The sequence below is a fragment of the Vombatus ursinus genome, unplaced genomic scaffold, assembly GCF_900497805.2.
Source record: "Vombatus ursinus unplaced genomic scaffold, bare-nosed wombat genome assembly UNPS02014870.1, whole genome shotgun sequence".
Taxonomy (NCBI): Eukaryota; Metazoa; Chordata; class Mammalia; order Diprotodontia; family Vombatidae; genus Vombatus; species Vombatus ursinus.
In genome coordinates, this window is record NW_020954648.1 from 9779881 (window position 1) to 9802395 (window position 22515).

Sequence of the window (22515 nt, forward strand, 5' to 3'; positions counted from 1 at the left end):
TCTCTCTCTCTCTCTCTCTCTCTCTCTCTCTCTCTCTCTCTCTCTCACACACACACACACACACACAAACCTGGACAATCACATTTGTTATATGCTTATGTTATATCACTTTTTTGTGCAATCACATTGAAGAATAATCTATTGGTATCACTGAAGTTGAACACAAAGTAAGAAAAAAAGGGCTACAGTGCTACATCCTACATGGAGGCAGGGAGGGAGAGGGTGGGCTAAAATTTCTGCTACCTCCTACATGGCTAGGGATTCAAAGTGAAAATAAAACTCCAACAGAGAAGAAAACTCAGAATTTCAACATACATTATTAATGACATTTTGGGAATAACATTGCTTAGGGATTGATCCAGAATGCTCAGAAGGGAAAATGAGGCCCTCTCCAGGAGATCTTCAATCACACTGGCCTCCTCTGATTACGTCAAACACGAATGCGTGAATTTGACTTCAAGACAATGAAGAGCCTGGTTTGCCCCACTCCCACTCCCACTCTCACCCTCTTCTCTCCATCCCCAGAAAAATGACTACATATCGGTGCCCTTGGATCACTGCCTGATGCTCAGGAGGGCTGTGGACCCTTCAGAGTTCTGGAAAAATCCCTTTTTCTTATGTTCAATTGATTAAAAACCTATTGGATTTCGGTTTCAGGTGTCCCTGACAGCAACTTCTTAAATGTCACTTGCTGTCATATGAAAATAATCTTTCAAAAGTCTATAGGTAAAGTTCTTCAAAAACTGGGGCCCCAAATTCTGGGACTTTCCTGCTGCTCTCTTCTCCTCTCCAGTTTGGTGCAGAATGGATACATGATTCTGTTGTTTGTTTGTTTGTTTTTTTTGTTATTGTTTTTTCCTTTTTCTTTTTAAAAATAAAAAGCATAGAATAATTTCCCCTCCTTAGTCCCTTCCTTTTTCAAAATGTCTTTCCTCTGTCCTCTCCTTCCACTTCCTTGTTCAAGTTTCACTGACAGCCCCTAGCTCTCACTTCCTTACCTTTCCCACCCCACTCTCCTGCCCCATTCGCATTGTTTGTGAGCTGCATCCTTCTGTATAGAAAGCAGCCTTGCTCCCACCTCAATCCAAGGTGCTCCCTTTCTCTCTCCTTCTCCTTTCTTCTCCTCCCTTCTATCAAACCTCCCTCTCTTTACCCCTCCCTCCCCCATTCCAGTGTTTATATGTAAGGGTACTGGTTGACCTTGGCAGGGCTCAATGGGTATCCAGTGTAGACGGTGGAGGCCGGAGAGGCGCTGATGTAGGTCTGGTGGGCAAACTGAGCTTGATATTGACTTGGGTGGATGGTGGGTGAGGGCAGGACTCGAGGCCCCACGCTGACAGGGACTTGGTGAACAATGCTTGCTGGGTAGGCAGTGTGCTGCACGGTGTGACGAGCAGAACCCTGGGAGGCCACGAGGTGGGCTACAGTGCCAGTGGAGCCCAGAGCAGCAGGGGTTGTGTAGGTGTAGAGGTGTGGCTGGGTAGGGAGGTGGGCAGCAGCGGCGGCAGCCAGGTGAGGGTGGACTGTGCCATGACTGGGGCTGTTGTGCGGAAAGGAGTACGGAGCCTGAGCAATCGTAGGAGTGATGTAGGCTTGCTGACGCCGGTGAGGGCCGGCACGATCCGGTGCGATGTGCTGCTGGGCCTAAAAACGAGAAGCACCGAGACACTGGGTTAGACTCTCTAGTGGGTAGGAGGTAAAGGCAGAGGGACGGCAGGTGGGACGTTTGGGGCTCATTAGCTGGAGCGCTGCTCCTGTAACTCAGGCAGATTGTAAAGCTCTGGTCCTATCACTGCTGGCAAGCTGCACTGTGATTTTAGCTAAATCATTTGTCCTTGGTACGGCCAAAAGTAACACTCACCTTCCTCACACCATCCTCCCAGTCCCCCAGACTTGCAACTTAAGTGTCAGCCAAGACTCAACACTATCTAGAGATCCAATCAGCTGACTTCACCTTTGGAACATCTCTCATATATACCCACTTCTCTCTTCTGTTACTGTCACCACACAGTGCAAGGCCTCATCTCTCTGCAGCTGGATTACTGTACTAAGCGGCTGTCACAGCTCCTCCGATCCATCTTCCATGAAGCTGCCAAAGTGATTTCCTTAAAGCACAACTCTGATCATGTCACCCCCCAAATCCCCAAACTTCAGGGATTCCCTATCATCTCCAGGATCAAATAGAAAATCTCATTTGGCATTCAAAGCCTTTCAGACCTGCCTCTGCAATCTTTCTGATCTCCAGTGATTCTGATCATTTTCTCTGGCTGTCCCACCCCCTGGAATAGGCTTTCCCTCCTCATCTTCACCTCCTGGCTTCCCTGACTTCATTCAAGGCCCAGCTGAAATGCCCCCTTCTACAAAAGGCCTTCCCCATCCCTCTCAATTCTAGTGCCTTTATCTCCGTTGATTATTTCCTATTTATCTTATATAAAGCTTGTCTGTACACAGTTGTTACATATTGCCTGCGGGCAGGTAGGATTAGAACTAATTCATCTATGCAATAACCCTGTGATACGGGTAAGGGTTGAGCACAATATTTTTTAATGCTAAAGATGAGGTAACCTAAGGCTGAAGTTCTGAGGTAATTTTTCCTGACAACAAGGTGGTGCAGTCACTTAACCCCAATTGCCTCACCAAAAAAAGAAAAAAAAAAAAGGTGGTGCAGTGGTTAGAGTGCCAGGCCTAGAGTCAGGAAGACCTGAATTTAATTCTGACCTCAGACACTTACTAGCTGTGTGATGCTGGGCAAGTCACATCACCCTGTTTGCCTCAGTTTCCTCGTGTGTGAAATGAGCTGGAGAAGCAAATGGCAAACCACTCTAGTGTCTTTTCCAAGAAAACCCCAAGAGGGGTCACAAAGAGTCAGACATGACTGAAAACAACTCAACAACAACAATAATAATCACTAACATTTATGAAGTGCTTAGTACGCACGTTTCAGCCACTGAGCTAAAGTGCTTTACAAGTAATATCTAATTTGATCCTTGCAACAACCCTCTGAAGTAGGTGGTTATTATCCTCACTTTCAGATAAGAAAATAGAGGCAAATAGAGGTTAATCGACTTGCCCAGCGTCACACAGCTAGTATGTATCTGAGGCTGGATTTGAACTCAGGTCCTTTTGACTCCAGGCTAGTGCTCTCTTCATTGTACGATTGAGCAGCCAGTAGTTAGGCAACACACAAAACTCAAAATTTGGTTATGCTCTCCACAAAGTGTTGGCTCACCTGGCTGAGATTAAGAGGCTGCTGCTGCTGGAAATGTGGTCCTGGCCGAGGCTGTCTATAGGCAATGGCTCCAGACGAGTTCCCTGAAGAGTGACCACTGGTGGAGGTCACGATGCTGGAGGACTTGGACTTGTAGGAGGATGAGTGGTGACTGGTGTTGACTGTCAGGAAGAGGAAACATGGCTATGTGTTAAGTCAAATCACCAAGGCTCAAAGTCCGCTATGGGATGGTACTCCAATAAAGCAAAACGACAAAAGGACATCTTCAAGTTTGTGTAGTGTCTTAAAGATACTCTTTTTTCTTGTTTTTGTTTTTTGGCAAAGCAATTGGGGTTAAGTGACTTGCCCAGGGTCACAAAGCTAGTAAGTGTCAAGTATCTGAGACTGTATTTGAACTCAGGTCCTCCTGACTCCAGGGCCGGCGCTCTATGTGCCACCTAGCTGCCCCTGTTAAAGATACTCTTAAAAGTTTCCAATCACACATAGTCTTATCCCCTCAATGGCAGAGTTACTACCATTCTGTCTTATTTGAATTCCAACCTCTGTTCCACTTTGGGGTAGAATCAGGCACTGAATGCAAATGAGGTAACATCAATGGAGGTCAAAGGACAAATTATTTCCTATTTATCCTATATAAAGCTTGTTGCATAGAAATGAAAAGGAAAAGGAAAAGAGCATGGTCTGGGAGAAGAGACCATAGCTATCACAACAGCTGACATTTGGGGCCCAGGGATAGGCTGCATGTCTACAACCTTTAGCTAGGACCAACCAAGCTCAGTTTGAAAAAGCATCAAGTTAGCTGGGGTGGATCTAATTTTTTTTTGACTACAGAAACTCCTGAAGATGATCTACTAAATTGTAGCCATGATTCATCTTAGTAGAGGAGGTACTCATACAATGAAAGGGCAGATTCTTGAAGTTAGGAAGGTTTGTGAAGCGCTTCAGATATACAAGGCAGACAGGCATGAGAGGTATTATCCTCGTTTGGTAGATGAGGTTACTGAGGCCCAGGGACAAGTCCATGGTCACAGAGCTAGGAAGTGAGGTTTAAACCAAGTCTAGTACTCTCTACTACACCACACACCTTCACACAACATCATCTAATGAAAAGGCCAGACAGTTTTAATATGGTTCTGCCATTTACTAACTGCACTCTTTTTCAAGTTCACCTCACCTCTTGGCTACTAAGTTTCTAAGTTCCAAACTGAGGTTAAAAAAAAAAAATATCTCCCATTCAAGTCATCTCAAAGGGACACCGTAGTATGGAATAACAGAAGTTAAAGTGTGTTGAAATTTTTAAAGTGCTACGTAAAGGCAAAGTTTGATACTGCTATCAAAGAGACACTCTGACGGAGTGTCTGGCACGTGAGGAGGCATCCGACAGGGTCTTATAAGATGGACAAGGAGACCAGTCAAAAGAAGTAAGTAGACAAGGCTGGAAAGAGCAGCCAGGCATTGAAGATGCAGGAGGCAACAGCTCAAGCTGAATAAGTAAGGAGGCTAACAGGCAGAAATGGTTATCCAGGCAGGTATGGTCTAGAATTCAGAAAGCCAGAGAATAATCAAGAATGACACTGGTAGGCAGGGGGCATGTCAGGAAGCTTTCTTCTTAGGGCAGAAAGCCCTAAGAAGCTTTCTCTCTGCTTCAGATGTGCAGGTCATGGATTTGAAATGCATTTGAAATCAGGAGTCGAATTTGAGACATTAAAAATGCAGCTAGTTCACAGCTGAGGAAGGGATGCCAGAAAGCTGGATGGTTCTTGTGTCATAGTTCTTTAGGATGGACCTAGCATAATGACTTTCAAATAAAAGGAACTTAACTGATATTTAATTTCTTGAATACTCCATGTTTAATAAATACTTGATTGACTGCTGGGCAGAATCCCAAAGAACCCCTACCAAATGTACCCAGAAGGACATGGCAGGCTGATTGTCTGTTGTACAGGTGTTTTTCTGTCATGTATGACTCTTCATGACCCCACTGGCCTTTTCTTGGCAAAGATACTGAAGAGGTATGTCATTTTCTTCTCTAGATCACTTTACAGATGAGCAACTGAGGCAAATGGGGTTAAGTGACTTGCCCAGGGACACACAGCTAATAAGTATCTGAGATAAGATTTGAACTGTGGAAGATGAGTCTTCCTGACTCTAGGCCCTACACTCTACCCACTGTGCCATCTAGCTGCCCCTAAAGCTGCCCTCCTTTCATCTAAAAGAAAATTCCAACAAACCAGAATTTTCTCCTTTCCTAGTCTTCTATGGTCATCAGTAGAAGGAATGAACTAACAACTAGGAAAATACTAGATGTGGAAAGTTCCAGTCACCCTCTCCATTCCCTAGTTTACTAGTATGTGGTCAGAAGGAGAGATAGCTGAGCTAGTGAAGGACTATGAAGAAATAAGCTAACATATTTTTATAACTATTGCATTCTTTGTTATATTGGAATGATAAATTATATATATAAATGATATACTATAAATAAATTACCGTATGGGCATGATACAGTGGCTAGAGAACTGCTCTTAGGGCCAGGAGTAGCTAGGTTTAAATTCTGCCTCTTCCACATTCTGGGTAATTCACTTAACCTCTTTGTGGCCCTGGCTTCTCTCTAAGACTGTGAAATGTCAGAAAAGGTGGTGACCTGCAGGTCTAGAGGTTCTTCACTGGGAGCTCCTTATTCCAATGAAACCACAGGTCTCGTTTAAAAAAACCCCCACAAAAGTTACAAGGAGGGATGCCCCTTTCCTAAGGAGAAGTGAGGCTAAAAACAGAGCTGACAAGACTCTCAGGCACTGAGCGGTGAAAGGACGGGCAGGCCTCCGTACCAGGTGAACCTGCTTAGGTGGCACAAAGAAGATAGCACCCAAATGAACAAAGGTGGTTGTCCCAGGTTTTCTGTGAGGAGAAAAAAAATAATCTAAGATGGAGTGAATTATGAGAACAAATTTTAAAAGACCTAATTTGGTCTGAGAATGAGGTTGAGGGAGAGTAGGCAAAAGTGAATTTAATACAAATCTGAAGACAGCCAAGTGGGGGGATTATCTCATTTCATTTGCATTTGTTTATTTTGGATCTGGATCTGTTGTTTCTTTTGATTTGTAATTTGTTTCACCTAATAATGACATTTTCAGATCATAAAGATATCTTACTTTTTTTAACCTTCATTAGGAAGATACTTATTTCCACGATTTCTCCACTTTGCAAGCCTTGTTAAACTTACGTGTCACCATCTAGTGGCTACGAAAAATATTGGGAGAGTGAGGACAAAACAAAAGAATGAAAACCCTTCCTTGTTCCAACCCTAACCGTGGGCTGCAGCTGGGGTATAGAGTCAGGTGGAAGCAGAGTTAAAGGAAACTGGCCCCTGGGAGTTGTACCCAGCAGGGTTCAGCACAGAGCTTTCTTTACACAAAGTGGGTGCTCAAAAGCTCTTTGTTGAATTGCAATACACTGAACAAAATTACAGGCAGTAAATATTAGAGCCAATAAGCAAACCAAACCAAACCTCAAGTATGTGAAGAGCCACCTTCAGAGCAAAGATTTTCCAAAAGTTTGGCTTCATGAGATATGTGAATTCAGAACTGCTACCTTACAATAACGGTTTGTCTCCATTAATAAAGTATCTCTAGGTTAGGGGTTCCTAAATTCAGATCCAAGTATAGATTTCAGGGGGTTCAGGAGCTTGGATGGAGAAAAATGACATCATTATTTTTACTAATCTTTGGATTATTTTAAAACATTATATATTTTATTCTATGCATTTATAAACATTGTTCTCAGAAGGCAGCCATAGGCTTCCACCTGACAAAGAGGTCCAAGACACAAAAAAGAGTAAGAACCTCTGTTCTAGATCCTCTGAAAATATCTTTACTAGAACCCTGCCAAGCTGAATGCCCTGGGATGGCAAAAAGGCTGAAGAATTAGGAGGACTTTTCATCTATAACTCCATGAGTTCCCTCCATTAACTGAAAGTTGCTCTCCACAAGTAACGCCCAGAAGAGGTAAAAATCGAGGAGTTACCAATTCAGAGTTTATGTGAAAAAGATTACAGATGAAAAATTAAAAGCCATTAAAGTCACCTGAAAAGGTGATACAGTGAGCTTCCACCTTGGAAGCTTTCCTGACCACATTTAAAAAAACTGAAAAGTGGGGGTGTCAAGAAGGTAAATGACATGAAATTTCTATTTTTACAAAAGTTTTGATTTCATTAGTTTTAATATGACAGTCATTGTTATAGTAGTTTTCTTCCCAGTGAACCTTGTAAAAAGAGAAAAAATGTAAAGCAAACTAATACATGGATCAAATCTGACAGCATTTGCCACAGTCTACAACTATTATTTCGTTAATCTCTTTAAGGAGGTTCATAAGGTTTGTATTTTAAGTAAAAGCAAACTGGCAGACATGTAGAAAGAACTGTTGGCCAAAAGGAGGAGACAATTCTCTCTCTTCTTTTTTTTTTTTAAGTGAGGCAGTTGAGGTTAAGTGACTTGCCCAAGGTTACACAGCTATTAGTATCAGGTGTCTGAGGCCAGAATTGAACTCAGGTCCTCCTGACTCCAAGGCCGGAGTGCACCACCTAGCTGCCTCTAGAAAGAGACAATTCTGGGGCAGCTAGGTGGTGCAGTGGATACAGCACTGGCCCTGGATTTAGGAGGACCTACGTTCAAATCCAGCCTCAGACACGTAACACTTACTAGCTGTGTGGCTCTGGGCAAGTCACTTAACCCCAACTGCCTCGAGAAAAAAAAAAAAGAAAGAAAGAGACAATTCTTAAACTGTATTGAAGGAAACAGAATTTAGAAGACTTTGATCAGGTCCAGATTGCTTGGCATAGAATTGACTGAGAGGTTTGACAACTGAGTGGATAGAAGGTGCTAAGGTGGATAATAAAGATCAAGTTTTTGATTTTAGGTGGATGGGAGCAAGTTTGTTACCAATTTTCCAGGAATATTAAATTAAAAGGCAAGGATAGGGAGTCTTCTATGGCCTTACCAGTCAAGAATGCTGATTGGCTGCGACTGAACAGAGAGAGTAGCATGACATTAAAGATCCATAGTTCACAAAGAGCGGGGAGTAGATAAGGGAGACTGGAGCCGTGCAATCATACTAGGATCCTTGATCCCAGATTTAGAGCTGGAAGGGATTTTAGAAGGTATCCAAATCTAACTGCCTTGTCGTACAAAGGAGGAGATGAAGGCCCGGGGAGACAAAGTAGTTTGTGCAAGGTCACACAAACAGTTAAATAACAGAGTCAAACCCTGAACAAAAGTTCCTTTAACTCCAGCGTGCTGCTGTTTTCTCCAGTACCCCATATTACATGTCTACCTTTCTTTGGTTCAAACAGGAAGGAGCTACCACTTGTGAATGTTAACTATCTAAGTCCCACGTTCCCAGAATGACATGATAAGGCTAAGGAGGGAATCTTCAGGCTACCTGAGTCACTTCATTCTGAATCAGACCCCTGCCTGAAAGGTCATTTCCTGAGCAAACCAGTTAAGTGACCTTTATGGGAGTTAAAGAGAAAATGGTTACTTCAGTGAACGGGCAAAGACTCTGAATCACAAAGCTTCACAGCTGTCGGTCCTAGTCAATATAGGACCAACACATCCCCCCTGCCTATAGACAGGCTAGAGCATCTGTCTTGGGTCTTAAGATTATAGATGAGGTAAGGAGCTAATTAATTTAAAGAGTCCACAGAGGGAAAAGATAAAGTCTTCATGGGAAAGATGGGAAAAGCCTTATATGAAGTGAGTGTGACAGAGATTTTCACTGAGTCAAGGGCCAGAGAAGCAGTACGGTGTGGTGGATAGGAGGCTGGGCTTCAAAGCCCATCTCGTCCTCTCCTAAGTGCTGTGCTGAGTAACTGCTTTTCTGTCCCTATTACTTTCATCTGCTAAATTATAGAATGGTTGGTGGAGGGAATGGGGCACAGGTTTTAGTACCAATTAGAAGCTAGAAGAACACAGTGCCACAAAACCAAAGAAGGTGAACACAATGAGAACCCAGAGGATTCTTTTATAGAAGTTTTCTGTAAGAATCTTCTCAATAAGAAGCCTTCAAAGATCCAGGATTGGCCAGAAAGAAGTAGCTTTATTGAACAAGGTTTGAGAGGAATAGTAAGTTACTGTCAGACCTTTACAAGTGAGTGACTGACCAACAGAAATATAGGCCAAGGTTACTGGAAATTATTCACAAACTACCTTGTGAAGCTCATCTACAAAATGGTAAGAACACATGATATTTTCTGCTCGTCTTGAATAACAACGCTAGTAACAAATGACAAAACAGGAGTACCAGACTCCACTTCATAACTGGAGAAACTTTCCATAGGATCAAAACAACATGCTTCTTTCCTAAATCCCTTTAACAAGTGGAGAAAAACCCCAATATCCTTAGAGCAGTGGGCTATGCCACAAGGCATCCAAAGGCATTGGCACTAACCTTTCTAGATGCTCCCATAGTAGCACAATCTTTTCATCTAGGATTTCCTACTTATAGACTGAGATAAAAATCGCTTACTAGAAGTTAATGCAAAGGGTGAGAAAATGCAGTGTGTGTGCACACATATGCACATACAACCATACCACCACCGATGACTCAAGTGTTGTGAACAATGGAAAGTTTTTCCGTGACCATGAAGAACAGATTAATCTTACTTGTTTGATTATCTCCCTGTTAGAACGCATTACTTTTTGATACCCATTTCTGCATTTCCAGAACCTATGCCTCAATCTTAGTAATTTTTATTGAAGTTTTAGAATGCCACCATGAGGTGACGATAGTGCTTGGTTTCAGGATTCAGAGCTGTACCTGCCCAATCTTTGGAACGCTTGTTTGGTAATGTTTGGCCTTCAGTTTGGTGTCTGTTTTCCCATCCAATGACTTGTTTCAAAAGACTTAAAATACTCTGACTACCATGTCATTCCAGACCAGTAGAAACTGAGCAACATGTGTCTTCCACGCTTGCCAATTCATAGGTGACATATACAAGATAAACTATGACTCAATCCTTGCAATTTTAGCCTATGTCTATGTGGGACAAGCTACTTATGAGGTAGCCATAGGATTTTTTGGATCTTGAGTATCTATAATAACCTCAGCAACCAATTTGTTCCTTCTCTTGTAAAGCGGTCCTCCCCCCATGAAGGACCATCTTCCTATTCCAATTCTGTATCCTTGAAGACTTTTTATTTGAACTATTTAGAAATTCTCAACTCATTTAACTGAAAATTGACGGAATCTTCTCCCCCATAACAAAGCACTCTTCCCCGTTCTGTTCTTCAGATCCCCTCCTCCCCGCCCCTGATACTTTTTTTTAAACTGTGAGTGGGACATGCTACTCTCATCTGCCATTTCTCCTTTATTCCATTTGCCATGGCAGACGACGAGGGACACTGTGGGCTTTCTTTTTCCTCTGTACCTGTATCTATTGTCCTTGCTATTCTCTCAGGTCCTTCTTCTTCTCCTATTCTTATGGTCCCACTCCCACTTCAAGCAGCCACAAAAACGCCAGTAAGTATAATTCAGTACTTCAACAGACCTGTGATCTCTCTGTGTGGATACTCCCTCCAGTGGCATAAGGTGCAACCCACTCACATCTTTGCCTTCTCATCCTCTGACTACTTGTGTTCTCCAATGAATCCTCCATGCAACATGCTGAGACTTTTACTTTCCTCTAGATCTCAACTTTATGTGTGTACCTATACTATATAGGCTATTTCTTGCTCTTGCTACATTAACCCATGAAAAAAATATTAGGTTTGAACACAGATCAAGGAAACAAGTTCTAGTAGCTAATATTCAGCAGGATCTTATCTTTTTCTTCTGTAGATTCTTTATACTCGTTGGTAACTTACTTCTGATTAGTAGAAGTTACAACCTCCTTGAGCCTCTGTTTGTTCATCTATAAAATGGGGGTAATATACTTATACAATATATTTATCTCACATGATTCTTTTGAGGATTTAATTTGATTTCCCTTTTCTTTTTCTTTTTTTTTTTTTGTGTGAGGCAATTGGGGTGAAGTGACTTACCCAGAGTCACACAGCTAGTGAGTGTCATGTATCTGAGGCCTAATTTGATTTTCTACACTGGCATTTGTAGATCTCTTATCTTTTTCCAGAGTAAGCTTTAAAGCTGTTAATTAATAGATGGTCCCTTGTCCTAAATTTCTATCATACTACTCGCAATTTTACCATTGAAGAGATTCACTTGGGCAAATAAGCAAACCAAGCCTCTAACCAACTAAATGCTCACATATATATCAGCATTTTAGTTTGTTGCTTATTGGCATCATCTATCTGCACCTTAAACAAACCAAAAAACCTCCAAATAAACTGTCAGGAGCACTGGTCAGGACCAATCCAAGCCTTTCAGTTTTTTATATAAAGCAAGAAACACGAACCCTTCTTGAGTAGTTTTATACCTGTCTGCCAGTTTTGCTTAAATTAAACTGGGCATTTTCTTCATGCAATCACTGTGCTAAGTACTCCACCCTCTGGGCTGCTATTTGGAAGTGGATAGACCTGATGAAAAAGAAGGGAACTCTGAGGGGAGTGCTCTCTGGGTGGAGGCTTCTGTGGCTTCAGCTGCAGGAACATTTTCATGTTTTCACGTTTCATTTCACCTTCTCATGGTTTCAGCTGCAAGTTGCACACTTTCCCTGTGACTGGCCTTTTTGCTCATGCCTCTCAGATTCAAAGCTATGAATTTCTATGCCTTTTAATATAAAATATCAAAAGAGCTAAACAGACTTCTAATAAAGACTAAATTTAAACACTACTTGAGAGCAATGGAAAACCCCAAATAACAACCAAGTGATGACTGTATTTACATTTTTTTTTCAATTTTTCTAAGTTTTTCTTTGTGCCCCCTCTCATATTCAGACTGATGGAATGCTAACCTTGATAATTCAACTTGAGCCTTAATTTGGAATTAGTCTCCCTCAGCCACTTCTGCTTGACTCTCCAAAATTCGAGCTTTCTTCTCCCTAGTGACAAGAACCAGATTGTTTCTAAACCAATGAAATGAAAGGAGTCAGTTGAGATTTCTTCCTGTCTCTCTAGCTTCTTGTTAGGAGAGTTTCCTTTTCTCTTCCAGAGGACGTGAGATCACGTCTCTGCCTGTGTAGCTTAAAAACCCCAAGTCTGTCTTCCATCAACTCAAAGCAGGATGTTCTATATCCTTTACTTGGGGCTGAAGCAGAGAATGGGTTAGGGCAGCCTCCGTATCTCCTCTTTTTCATGTGGACCATCTGATTTAATTTTGTATCTAATTATTTGTTAAATAAATAGCCTTTTAAGCTGATTTCAGTTAGTAACTGCCTTCTTGGAGAAATTATTTCAGATAAAGAATTTACAGATGCCATCTTTAAAGCTGTCTAAATGAGAGTTATGGCAATAGTTCTCTTGTCCCTGGTCAAGAGTAAGCTAAAGATTGCATAGGAGGAGTTCCCCCCACCAGAAAAAGAGGGGGGGGCAGCTAGGTGGTGCAGTGGATAGAGCACTGGCCCTGGAGTAGGAGGACCTGAGTTCAAATCCAGCCTCAGACACATAACACTTACTAGCTGTGGGACCCTAAGCTAGTCACTTAACCCCATTGCCTCGACAAAAAAAAAAAAAAAAAAAAGGAGGTCCCTATGTGATTAAGGAATAAACAGAAAAGAAAGTGATTTCATCATAAGTATGGAGTTACTTATATAACTACTTAAATATCAAAAAAAAATTTTAAATGGTTCCTGTAAATATGTCAGGTAAGATAAAGGGAACATTTTATTGGAAGGACATCAGAAAAGAGATGGAGAAGATGTTAAACCTAAGGTTGATAAGATTTCTCCCCAAATCAGGTTTAATTAGCATATGAATAGATTGTAGACATCGGAATATCATAACCCAAACCTAATGCTTTTTTTTAATGCCTTAAATAAATGTTGCCCTAACTTACTACCCATGCAATCTTCTGCGAGCCATTTAGCTTCTCTGGGTCCCAGGTTCCTCACCTATAAAATGGGAGGATTAGACTAGATTCCCTCTAAGGTTCCTTCCAGCTCTAGATGTACAGCCCCAAGATGTGCTGGGACTTGGGGGAAAAAAAGCATATTTTTTGTAAAATCACCTTAGATGACAAAGCAAAAGCCAAAATTCTTGTCACTATCTGATACCAGAGAAATTGATTACTGCCTTACCCTTTGTGCTGAGCTAAACGTCAGCCCCATTCTAAAGCCTAGATAAGGGATTTTAAAACAGGCTATGGATGTGTCATAGTTTAGAGTTATGACCACGCAGTTATATCTAACTAGAGTGTGGAAAAACACACAGCCTTACGTTAGTCACTCAGCATGCGCACAGAGGACACTGCACACAGTGGGTGGTCAATCAAGGCGGTTGATAATAAGTGCTATCTGTAAGTCCAGAATGCTACAATTTGAGAGAAGGACAAGAGCTCAGAAGCCAGCCAGGTTCAGTAAATCTCAGTATAGGCCAATTTGTATTTCTCCTTCACAGGACCCCATATTTGGGGCTGGAAGGGACCTCAGAGGTTATCTGGTTTAATCCCTCCTTTTGATGTTAAATAACTTGCCAACCATCAATATAAGGCAGGAAGTGGCAGAGCCGGGATTGAACCCAGATGCTCTGCCTCCAAATCTACCACTTTTTCTATCATAGCATACTTCAAGTACAAAATGACCATCCGTTCCTTCTGGGATAAAAAATGGAAGCCATCAGCAAGCTCAGGTAGCTGAGTCTGGTTGTTTAGGAGAGGCAGCATATCATGTGGACAACGTGCAGAAGTGCACTCTCTCAAAAATGAGATTGGTCCATTGTAGACTTTGGAAATCAATGGGCTAGGAAAAACAAACAAACAAACAAACAACAACCACCACCCTAGAACTTCAACCGCTAATGAATATTTCTCTACATATCTATCTCTTGGAGTGATGGTAACTGAATCATTTGAGATCAAACGGATTCCAGAGTCTTCCACAACAGTATGTTTCAAAGTCAATCCTAACAGAAAATTCTTTATGATTCAGTTACTTTTCATGTCTAAATAAAAGCCTTCCCGTAATTTATAACCTCTTCCTACTAATTATCCTTTGAGCCTCACTTTCCCCATCTGTAAAACAATGGGGTAGAATATAAGTAATTGATCTCTGTGGTTGCTTCCAATGAAGACACATGAAGATCAACTGGTCATTATTCTCCTTACAACAATCAACCTTGGAAATTATATACTGAAGGGGGAGCAGCAGATAATTCTAAGATCCCACCCAGCTCTAAAACTTGATGTGTCTAGCTATCTGCCTACTTGTTTCTTTGAGGTAAACTGAAAGGAATACTGGCTTCCTTTGAGTACCTGACTTAGCTTTACTTTCCCCAGGCACTTTTTTTTTCTATTTCGACACAGTGGAGTCCCTATTTACCTTCACGTCATGATAAAAAACCTCCCTAAAACAGAAGCGTGAAAACAAGAGGCAATCTTTGTTGTGACCCTTTCCTTCCAAAGCAGGTTTAAAGTAGGAAAGCATCTGGCTCTATTTTGCCTTCACTTACCTGGGCCTTGAAGATCTTGTTTCGCTGTCTTTAAGCTACAAACACCCCTAAGCAGTCTCATGTTCCCTTTGGAAACCCACTGCATGAGATCTGGTGCTTACTTGTGAAGAACACTGCTTGGTGATGGAAATATTCAGCTACTCCCACCCTCACCATTGTATCCCACTGTACTGAGTTACTCTTGTTTTGCATTAATTAGTGTAGTCAAACCTCACTAATTTGGAATAAATAGAAGGAAGAAGAGTCTGAAATAGTGGTCTGAATTATAAAAGTATTTTTAGAAACCTACAGTTTTAACTTCATATAGCAAGTTTTCCTAAGATAGAATTCCAACTTGCCTATTTTGCTGAATAGATAAGAATTATGGGTAATATGCATATTAATTATCTATAAAGCCATGCTATCAACATTTCCTGGTGTATGAAAAGTTTATCATTAGTAAGTTAAACAATGTCTTTATAATTCTGCTGATGCCTCTTAATTTCCTTAGCAAACCCTTTTCACAGATGGCTCAAGAGTACGCTTCAGTTGAAGTTCCTAGGTAGCATAAGTTTCAAATTCGTGGGTTCCAAATGAATGAGGTCTGACTGACTCATCAAATGAGTCCGAAGTCTTGGGTGTTCCACGAGTACTTTTCTGTACTCTCTCTGCCTCGCGATTCTCTCTCTCCAGCCACACTTTGCCCTCTTCCCCATTTCCCATTTTGGTCATCTAGCTGAAGAGAGAACTGAAGCTACCCCAGACTTCACATACAGTCTGTAACCTTCAGGGAGATTTCCTGGCCTGCCCCACATTACCTGGTACTAGGCTCTCACACTCCACCAACACTTCGCTGGCCTGGGTTTTCAGGGGTGGCACAATAATAGTTCGAGGATTCCCGCTGCAGTGGCTCTCCAGCGCCCCCTTGGGGTCATAGCTGTTTGCATTGCTGTGGCCTGCTCGATGCTGCATGGTGTAGGGGCTGTTGTTGCTGGAGGAATCAGAGTAAGGAGAGTCATGAACCGTGACACAGCTGATGACATTTTTTCTTTGTTTGGAGAGAGTGCTGAAAACACAAGGAGGAAAAGAATAGGTGCCATGAGAAAGGCTGCAAAATAAAAAATTCTATCATCAATGATTATGAAGCTCCTCCTGGATGGAAGTGTAGGGGAGGCAGAATACAAATTACGGAGACATACTTCCTACCCTCAGAGAATGTGGAACTTAATGGGGGAGACTGTATGCAGAAACACTTAGGATTAAAAAAAAATCTTTACAGGCTAGAACAATGGATCAAATTAGTAAGATGAAAGTTAATAGTAATATGTAAAATTTTATACTTGGGTCCAAAAAAATCAACTCCATACAAGATAGGGGGAGGTGTGGCTAAATAACATTTATAGGAAAAAGATCTGGGGGTTTTAGTGGACTGCAAGCTCAATGTGAATCAACAATGGGATGACAGGCAGCCAAAAAAGCTAAAGTGACTTGCTCAGGGTCACCAAGCCAGGATGTGTCAAGGCAGGACTCAAACCAAGCGTCCATGATGGAGGCAGCTCTCTGCTCTACGCTGGGCTGCTTCACATGAAAGAGGTTATGGAGCAAATAATCAGCAAGACCTGCTGCAGGCAGAGTGAGTGCCCAGAGCTAGGAGAGAAGGTTTGGAAAGAGAGGAATGAAAAGTGATGCTAGATTTAGGAACTTAAGCATAAGAGAGGATGATGGGTTGAGGCTTCAGCTGTAAGAACACTTGACATTTTGCCATTGAGGGCAATGGGGAATTTGGCAAGAGATTCAGGATAAAAATGGACATAAAAGTACATCTCAGCTTTATGCATCTCATGGTATACCTTGGTGCCTACTAGAAATCATGCCATGTTTTCAAATGGCCGTTTATGTATATGCAGAGTGCCCAAAGGAGGGTGGTAAATCTAGGCCTTACAAGGATTTAGGGTTAGAGGAGAGGGTGGGGATCTTCCCTGCATGTAAGCAATGAGTAGGGAGTGGAGCTTCCCCCACTAGACGCTCTGCTTGGATAGGCAGGCTATGATGGGAAAAAGGGAAAGGTGAAACTGAAGATGGCATAGGCTGAGCCCAGCATAGGAGCCCTATCTCCCCAATGCTCATCCACAGTACATTTCTCTGGAAAGTAACTTCTGAAATGAAAAACCATCAAGTTTCAAGGGCTTCCAGCAAACAGGGCTGATTCTGTGTTGACCACTGCAAGAGAAGGGTGAGACATGTGATTCTGTGGTTCCTCTGTGCACACAGGCATACCTGGCGTGTCCCCTCCCCTGTACTTTTGTTTCCACAATCCTGGCAATTGAATTGTGGGAGTAGGAAGGCAGTAACTGTAGCCAAAACCCCCTCTCCATTCTGAGGCTACCTGTAGGTAGCAGAAAAAACAAGGGAGACTCAGAACCTCTGGGCTTGTGTTTTTAGAATAGCCCTTATACTGTGGTTGCAGAGCCGGCTGATGGTTTTAACAAGAGGGAAAGCAGAAAACCTGGCGAGGTTTCTTCATGGCAGAGCAGCAAGGCTCCAGCATTGGACAGAATCTTGTATTCCTGGGCAGCTTTCTTGGATCTGTGTTCCCTGCAAAATTCTTGTATATAAAATTAAGCTGAAGGCTGCCTCCTCCAGCAAGGAAACAAAAGGGATTTTAAACTAGGATGGCTTCTGGGCCACAAGGTCAGTGACAACTAGGTCCTGGACAATACCTTCTGAGCTATCTGTTGGGTACTTGTGTCAGTGGAAGAACATGTCCATCAAAGGCTGGAGGACCCCGACAAGGCCACAAAGTCCTCTGATAATTACCGAAGCAAACACAAGCACACTGATTCACACTGAAATGAAACAAAATAAAAATGCATTCTGCTTGATAGGCACAATGTTGTATAAGTGATCTTTCTTGAAGAGTCATACATAAAACTGTGTGTGCGTGTGCATGTGTGTGTGTGTGCACGCGTATGTATGGAGGGGTATTATTCACATTTACAGAGTTCACAGTTGGGTTCCTTAAAAATATTTGTAGCGCATTTAAAACATGATTACACATAATCATTCATAGGATTGCAGCTCCAGAGCTGGAAGGCCCCCCACAGGCCATCCAGTCCAATCCTTCATTTTACACATGAGTAAATTGAGACCCAGGGAGCTTAAGGGACTTGCTCAAAGTCATACAGAGTAGTATCAGAGATGGGATTTGAACCCACATTCTCTGACCCCAGGGTCAGTGCTCTCTCTTTCATACCATGCTAACTTTTGAGGAACATATCACCGGCAGACAGAGAGAAAATGTTGACTTTTTTTTGTAGTTTTGATTACTATAGTAAAATATGTACACATTGCAGGCAAATCCCAAAATGGGACACAGTGATTGTACAGACAAATTGACCTCAAATGGCATTCAAATTGGGCATATCTAGCATCACCCACCTGAATTTGTAAATTACAGGGAGGCAGACCTCAACTCAATATAAAGGAAAACTTTCTGTCTATCCAACAGTGGAATAAAAGTGAGGTTCCACATCACTCTAAGTATTCAAGCAGAGGGTGAGTGCCTTTCTAACTTTCCTATTTCTGACAAAGGCCTTTCCTCCCGGTCACCCAGGTTCATAACCTTAGAGTCATTCTTGATTCTTCACTCTTCCCTTGACTCCCATGCTCAAACAGCTCCCAAACCTTGATAACATTTCCCAACTCCGTCCTCTTCTCTCTACTCTTTCAGCCTAATTCAGGTTTTCATTCACCTCTTACCTGGATTACTGCAAAATTTTCCTAATTAGCATCTGTTTCCAGCCTCTTTCTTCTCAAACCCATCCTCCACACATGGCTGCCCAAGTGGTACTTGTAAAGCACAGTTCTGACCATGCACTCCTCTGGTCAAGTCACTTCAGTGGATCCCTAATGCCTTCAGATAAAATGCAAACCGCTGTTTGGGATGTAAAACTCTTGACAATATGGCTTCAATTTATCTTCCAGACTGATTTCCCATCAGTCCCCCTCACATGCTCTCTATTCTCATCAAACTGGCCAGTTTCAATGCTCTATCTAGGATATGCCATCTTTGGCCTCAGTGACTGTGTGGACCATGTCCTACTTGGCTGGAACGCTCTCCCTTCTCGTGACCACCTCTTGAAATATTTGAGATTCTTTCGAAGCTCAGCTCAAGTATCACCTCCTATATTGGGCCTTTTTCTGATTAGCAACTCTCCCCTCCCTGAAATGCCTTTGTGTCTATTTTGAATTTACTTAACTGTGAACATATTCCGTTTCCCCAATAGAATTAAGTCCCTGGAGGCTAGAAAATTGTTTTTCTTTCTTTGTATCCCTTGCACCCAGTACGATACCTAGTACATAGTGGATGGAATAAAAATGCTTACTGAATATGAATTTGAAAACAGAAGAGCTGATTTCTACATGGGGTGAGAGAATGGACTAAATAAAGTCACTTTCAATGCTAAGAATTTTTTATAAGAAATGTTTTGCATGAGGTCTAGGATAGATTAAAATAAAATCATGTTGTTGTTACAACCTGTTAAAGAATATACCCAATAAGCTCTTCAAACACCTGAAATTCCCTTTCTCTCTGTTTGAAGTAGAAGTGTCCCTCAACCCAAAGGCTGCTTGCCTACAGTGAAGGTAACATTTTTAGTCTCTTAAGGCTATGAAATATGGCATACCACAGTCTCTGAGAAATTAAAGTGGCAGGTCACCCATAGGCAGAGAGAGCAGAGGAGAGTAGGGTGCAGCATATTACCAATGAGAAGCTACAGAAATGCCTTAAAGGTTATCAGATGTATGACTTTAAAATGAGGTGGTCTAGTGGTCCAGAACAAGAGTGAAAGATACCACTTGATGGATATCCTGAGTGCTATACTGGTATCTACATAAAATCAAGACATCAAGAGCCAGCCTCCAGGATGTTAGGTGGAACCCCTTGCAGAGGACTTATGAGGGGACAAACCAGAGTCACACATGGGTGGGTGTTGAGTTACCCTGCTGGAAGAAGTACCTACACCAATGAGACCACAGATTCAGAAAAGAACCAAAGTACGAGTTAACTAAATTCAGTGAGGCAAATTGGAATTTACCTGATTGAGTATCTATATATTACATATATTCCTTTATATATGTGTAAAGTATGTTTATATTATGCTTTGACTTAATTTGAGTATTTAGAATACTCAACCATAAGTATATTATACATTTTTTCAGATTTGCATGAAACATGTAAATATTCAGAGCTTGGGAAAAGTCTCAATGACTCAGTTTCCTAGCTTTATTTTCAGTCCATTTTAAATCCAAGAAATTCCTACTTATACTTTACTTGCATATAAAATATAAGTCAAATATGAAGATATTAAAGAACTGATTTTTTAAAGCACATAAATATTTGAGACTACAGCTGAGAGTTCATTAGACTTACATATGTTGACATTTATTGGGATTCACTCTACCACTGTAACTAATTATTGTTGATGGTTTATCAATTCCATTATGAGTTAGTTTAATAAAAGTAAGACAGAGATAGGGAGAGGGTAACAGAGAGGTTTGTTTAAATGGCCTTGATATCACACCACTCCTGAATATAGAAAATATAGCTGCTACAGTTCTCTGATTGCATTATGTTGTCATGGCAATGGATGATTTCTGCATGATAAAAAGGAAATGGATAGCAAACAGTAAAGAAATCAGACTCTGTGTTGGAAATAACTCCAATAGGAACAAACACATCAAATAGAAAAAGCAGCTCATTCAAACTATGAAGGTGGCCTGGCCCCTTATAAATCCCAACTCCTCATGTCCCAAGCCTTTTGTAAATCCTACATCTTTCTCTCTCTATCTTTGTCTACCTCAATACCCAGCAAGCACTCCAGTTCATAATAGAAGTCCTTCTTCATATTGGGCCCCTTGCCCTTTTTGCTAATCACTATCCACCACTTCCTTCAAGCAACAGGCAAAAACTGGTTTAAGCTAAGAAACCTTCCCTGACTACCCTTACATTATTTTAATTATTCCCTGGCTTTACAGTTCATGACACATATGTACAATTTATACTGTACTATCCATCATTAGCTTGCATTATTTGTTTCTTGTATATTTTGTCTCTCAGAGCTAGAGTAGTCGTACAAGCTAAAAGAGCACTGTGCTTGAAATGTGAACGTCCAGGCTTCAGCTGAATTTCTTCAATTTACATTAACTAGGTGACTTCCAAGTCTCAGTTTCTTCACCTATAAAATGAACATGCATGTACTAATAATCCAGAGTCGAGCACAGTGCTATCCACTAAATACAACCTACTTCACGGGATTGCCATAGTAATATGGTAAAATAATGGAGGTGAAAGCAAAACTAAATGCTATCTAAATGAGAATTATTGTTATGATTTTAGTGTGGTACACATAGCTTAATAAATAATATACTGAATGAGCTTAAGATCTTCGTCCTGGTTCACGAGGAGGCAGAGTGAAGCGATAGGGGTCAGTAGCTTTGTGAATTATCCTATGTTGTAGGAACAAATGCTTCAGACAGGCACCCACACAGGGAAGTTGTATCCTTTCAGCTCTACTGCATGTTGTGGCAAAACTCACAGACCCAGAAATGAATGATCAGCTTTTGTCACTGACAGGGAAAACTGGAAGCTTCTATTTGAGACCAGTTTTAAAATTTTAACTTAGAAACAATGTACTCAAATCAACCTTTTATATACTGAGCTGAATATTTCCTAGTCAGTGCTTTTTTTCATAATCTCTAGCCAACCAAAGCAATATTTTAAATCCAGCTGCTTTCTAGGGAATAATAGAATTGTGGGATTAGAAAGAACTGGGAGGGGTCATCTAGTCTTGACTCCTCTGCCCTCTGTCAGGGTAACATCTAAGACACTACATGGAACAGTGTTTTCTAATCCTTCAGTTCATGACACATTCCTCTTCTACCCTCCCTTCTGGATCTCCCCTATCCAGGTCAATAAACCTCTTTTCCTGGTAACATAATTCTCTCTCTCTCTCTCTCTCTCACACTCACACACACACACACACACACACACACACACACACACACACATCATTTTCCTTCTACCATGGTAACTGCTCTTCCCCTCCCTCCTCCCCCTTTCCCCCAAATCATCCAACTTTCTGGTTAGAAATTGACAGGAGGGAACAAGGAAATCCAGGGCACTGCAGCCCATCAAAGATGTCTGTGTAACCTGCTAAAGTGTCATGACACATTGGCTGGGAAACAGTAATGTAGAGTAGCTCCTCTCCATAACGTGGTCTGACAGCTCTAACCAACTCATCATACACTCAACAAATTCCTAATAATGATAATACATCTGAGTCAGCCAAACAAAACTATCTTTTCCTGTGTGTCTGGATGAAAGATACATGCATGTTTTCTACTTCTAAAAACCTTGGGCACACATTGCTTCTTTTTGTTTTTGTTTTTGCTTTTTGCTAGGCAATTGGGGTTAAGTGACTTGCCCAGGATCACACAGCTAGTATCTGTTGTGTGTTGTGTGTCTGAGACCGGATTTGAGCTCAGGTCCTCTTGACTTCAAGTCTGGAGCTCTATCCACTGCGCCACCTAGCTGCCTCAACATATGGCTTCTTCAAACTAAGAAATAATGAACAGTTTGACCAATATTGTAGTGGCTATATAATAGCAAACATTAATTTATTCATTTAGCAAACATTTACTGAATTTCTACTGTGGGCATAGCCTTGTATTTTGTGCAAGGGGGCAGAGGTCTAA

The 22515-nt window shown here is 41.5% G+C and overlaps 1 protein-coding gene across 3 annotated transcripts in view; it reads right to left on the minus strand.

Annotated features, from left to right (window-relative positions):
* Nucleotides 1-95: 95 nt before the first annotated feature.
* The window catches only part of HIPK2 (homeodomain interacting protein kinase 2), a 164254-nt gene continuing 141834 nt past the window's right edge, over nucleotides 96-22515 (minus strand). For 2 of the 3 annotated variants that reach the window (XM_027842364.1, XM_027842363.1), the window contains exons 12-14: nucleotides 15579-15826; nucleotides 3230-3390; nucleotides 96-1644 (exon numbers count right to left, since the gene is read on the minus strand). In XM_027842364.1, the coding sequence (XP_027698165.1) occupies nucleotides 1177-1644; nucleotides 3230-3390; nucleotides 15579-15826 (877 nt within the window). In that variant the 3' untranslated portion in view covers nucleotides 96-1176. The remainder of the gene's footprint in view (nucleotides 1645-3229; nucleotides 3391-15578; nucleotides 15827-22515) is intronic. The other variant, XM_027842365.1, reaches the window with a different exon arrangement.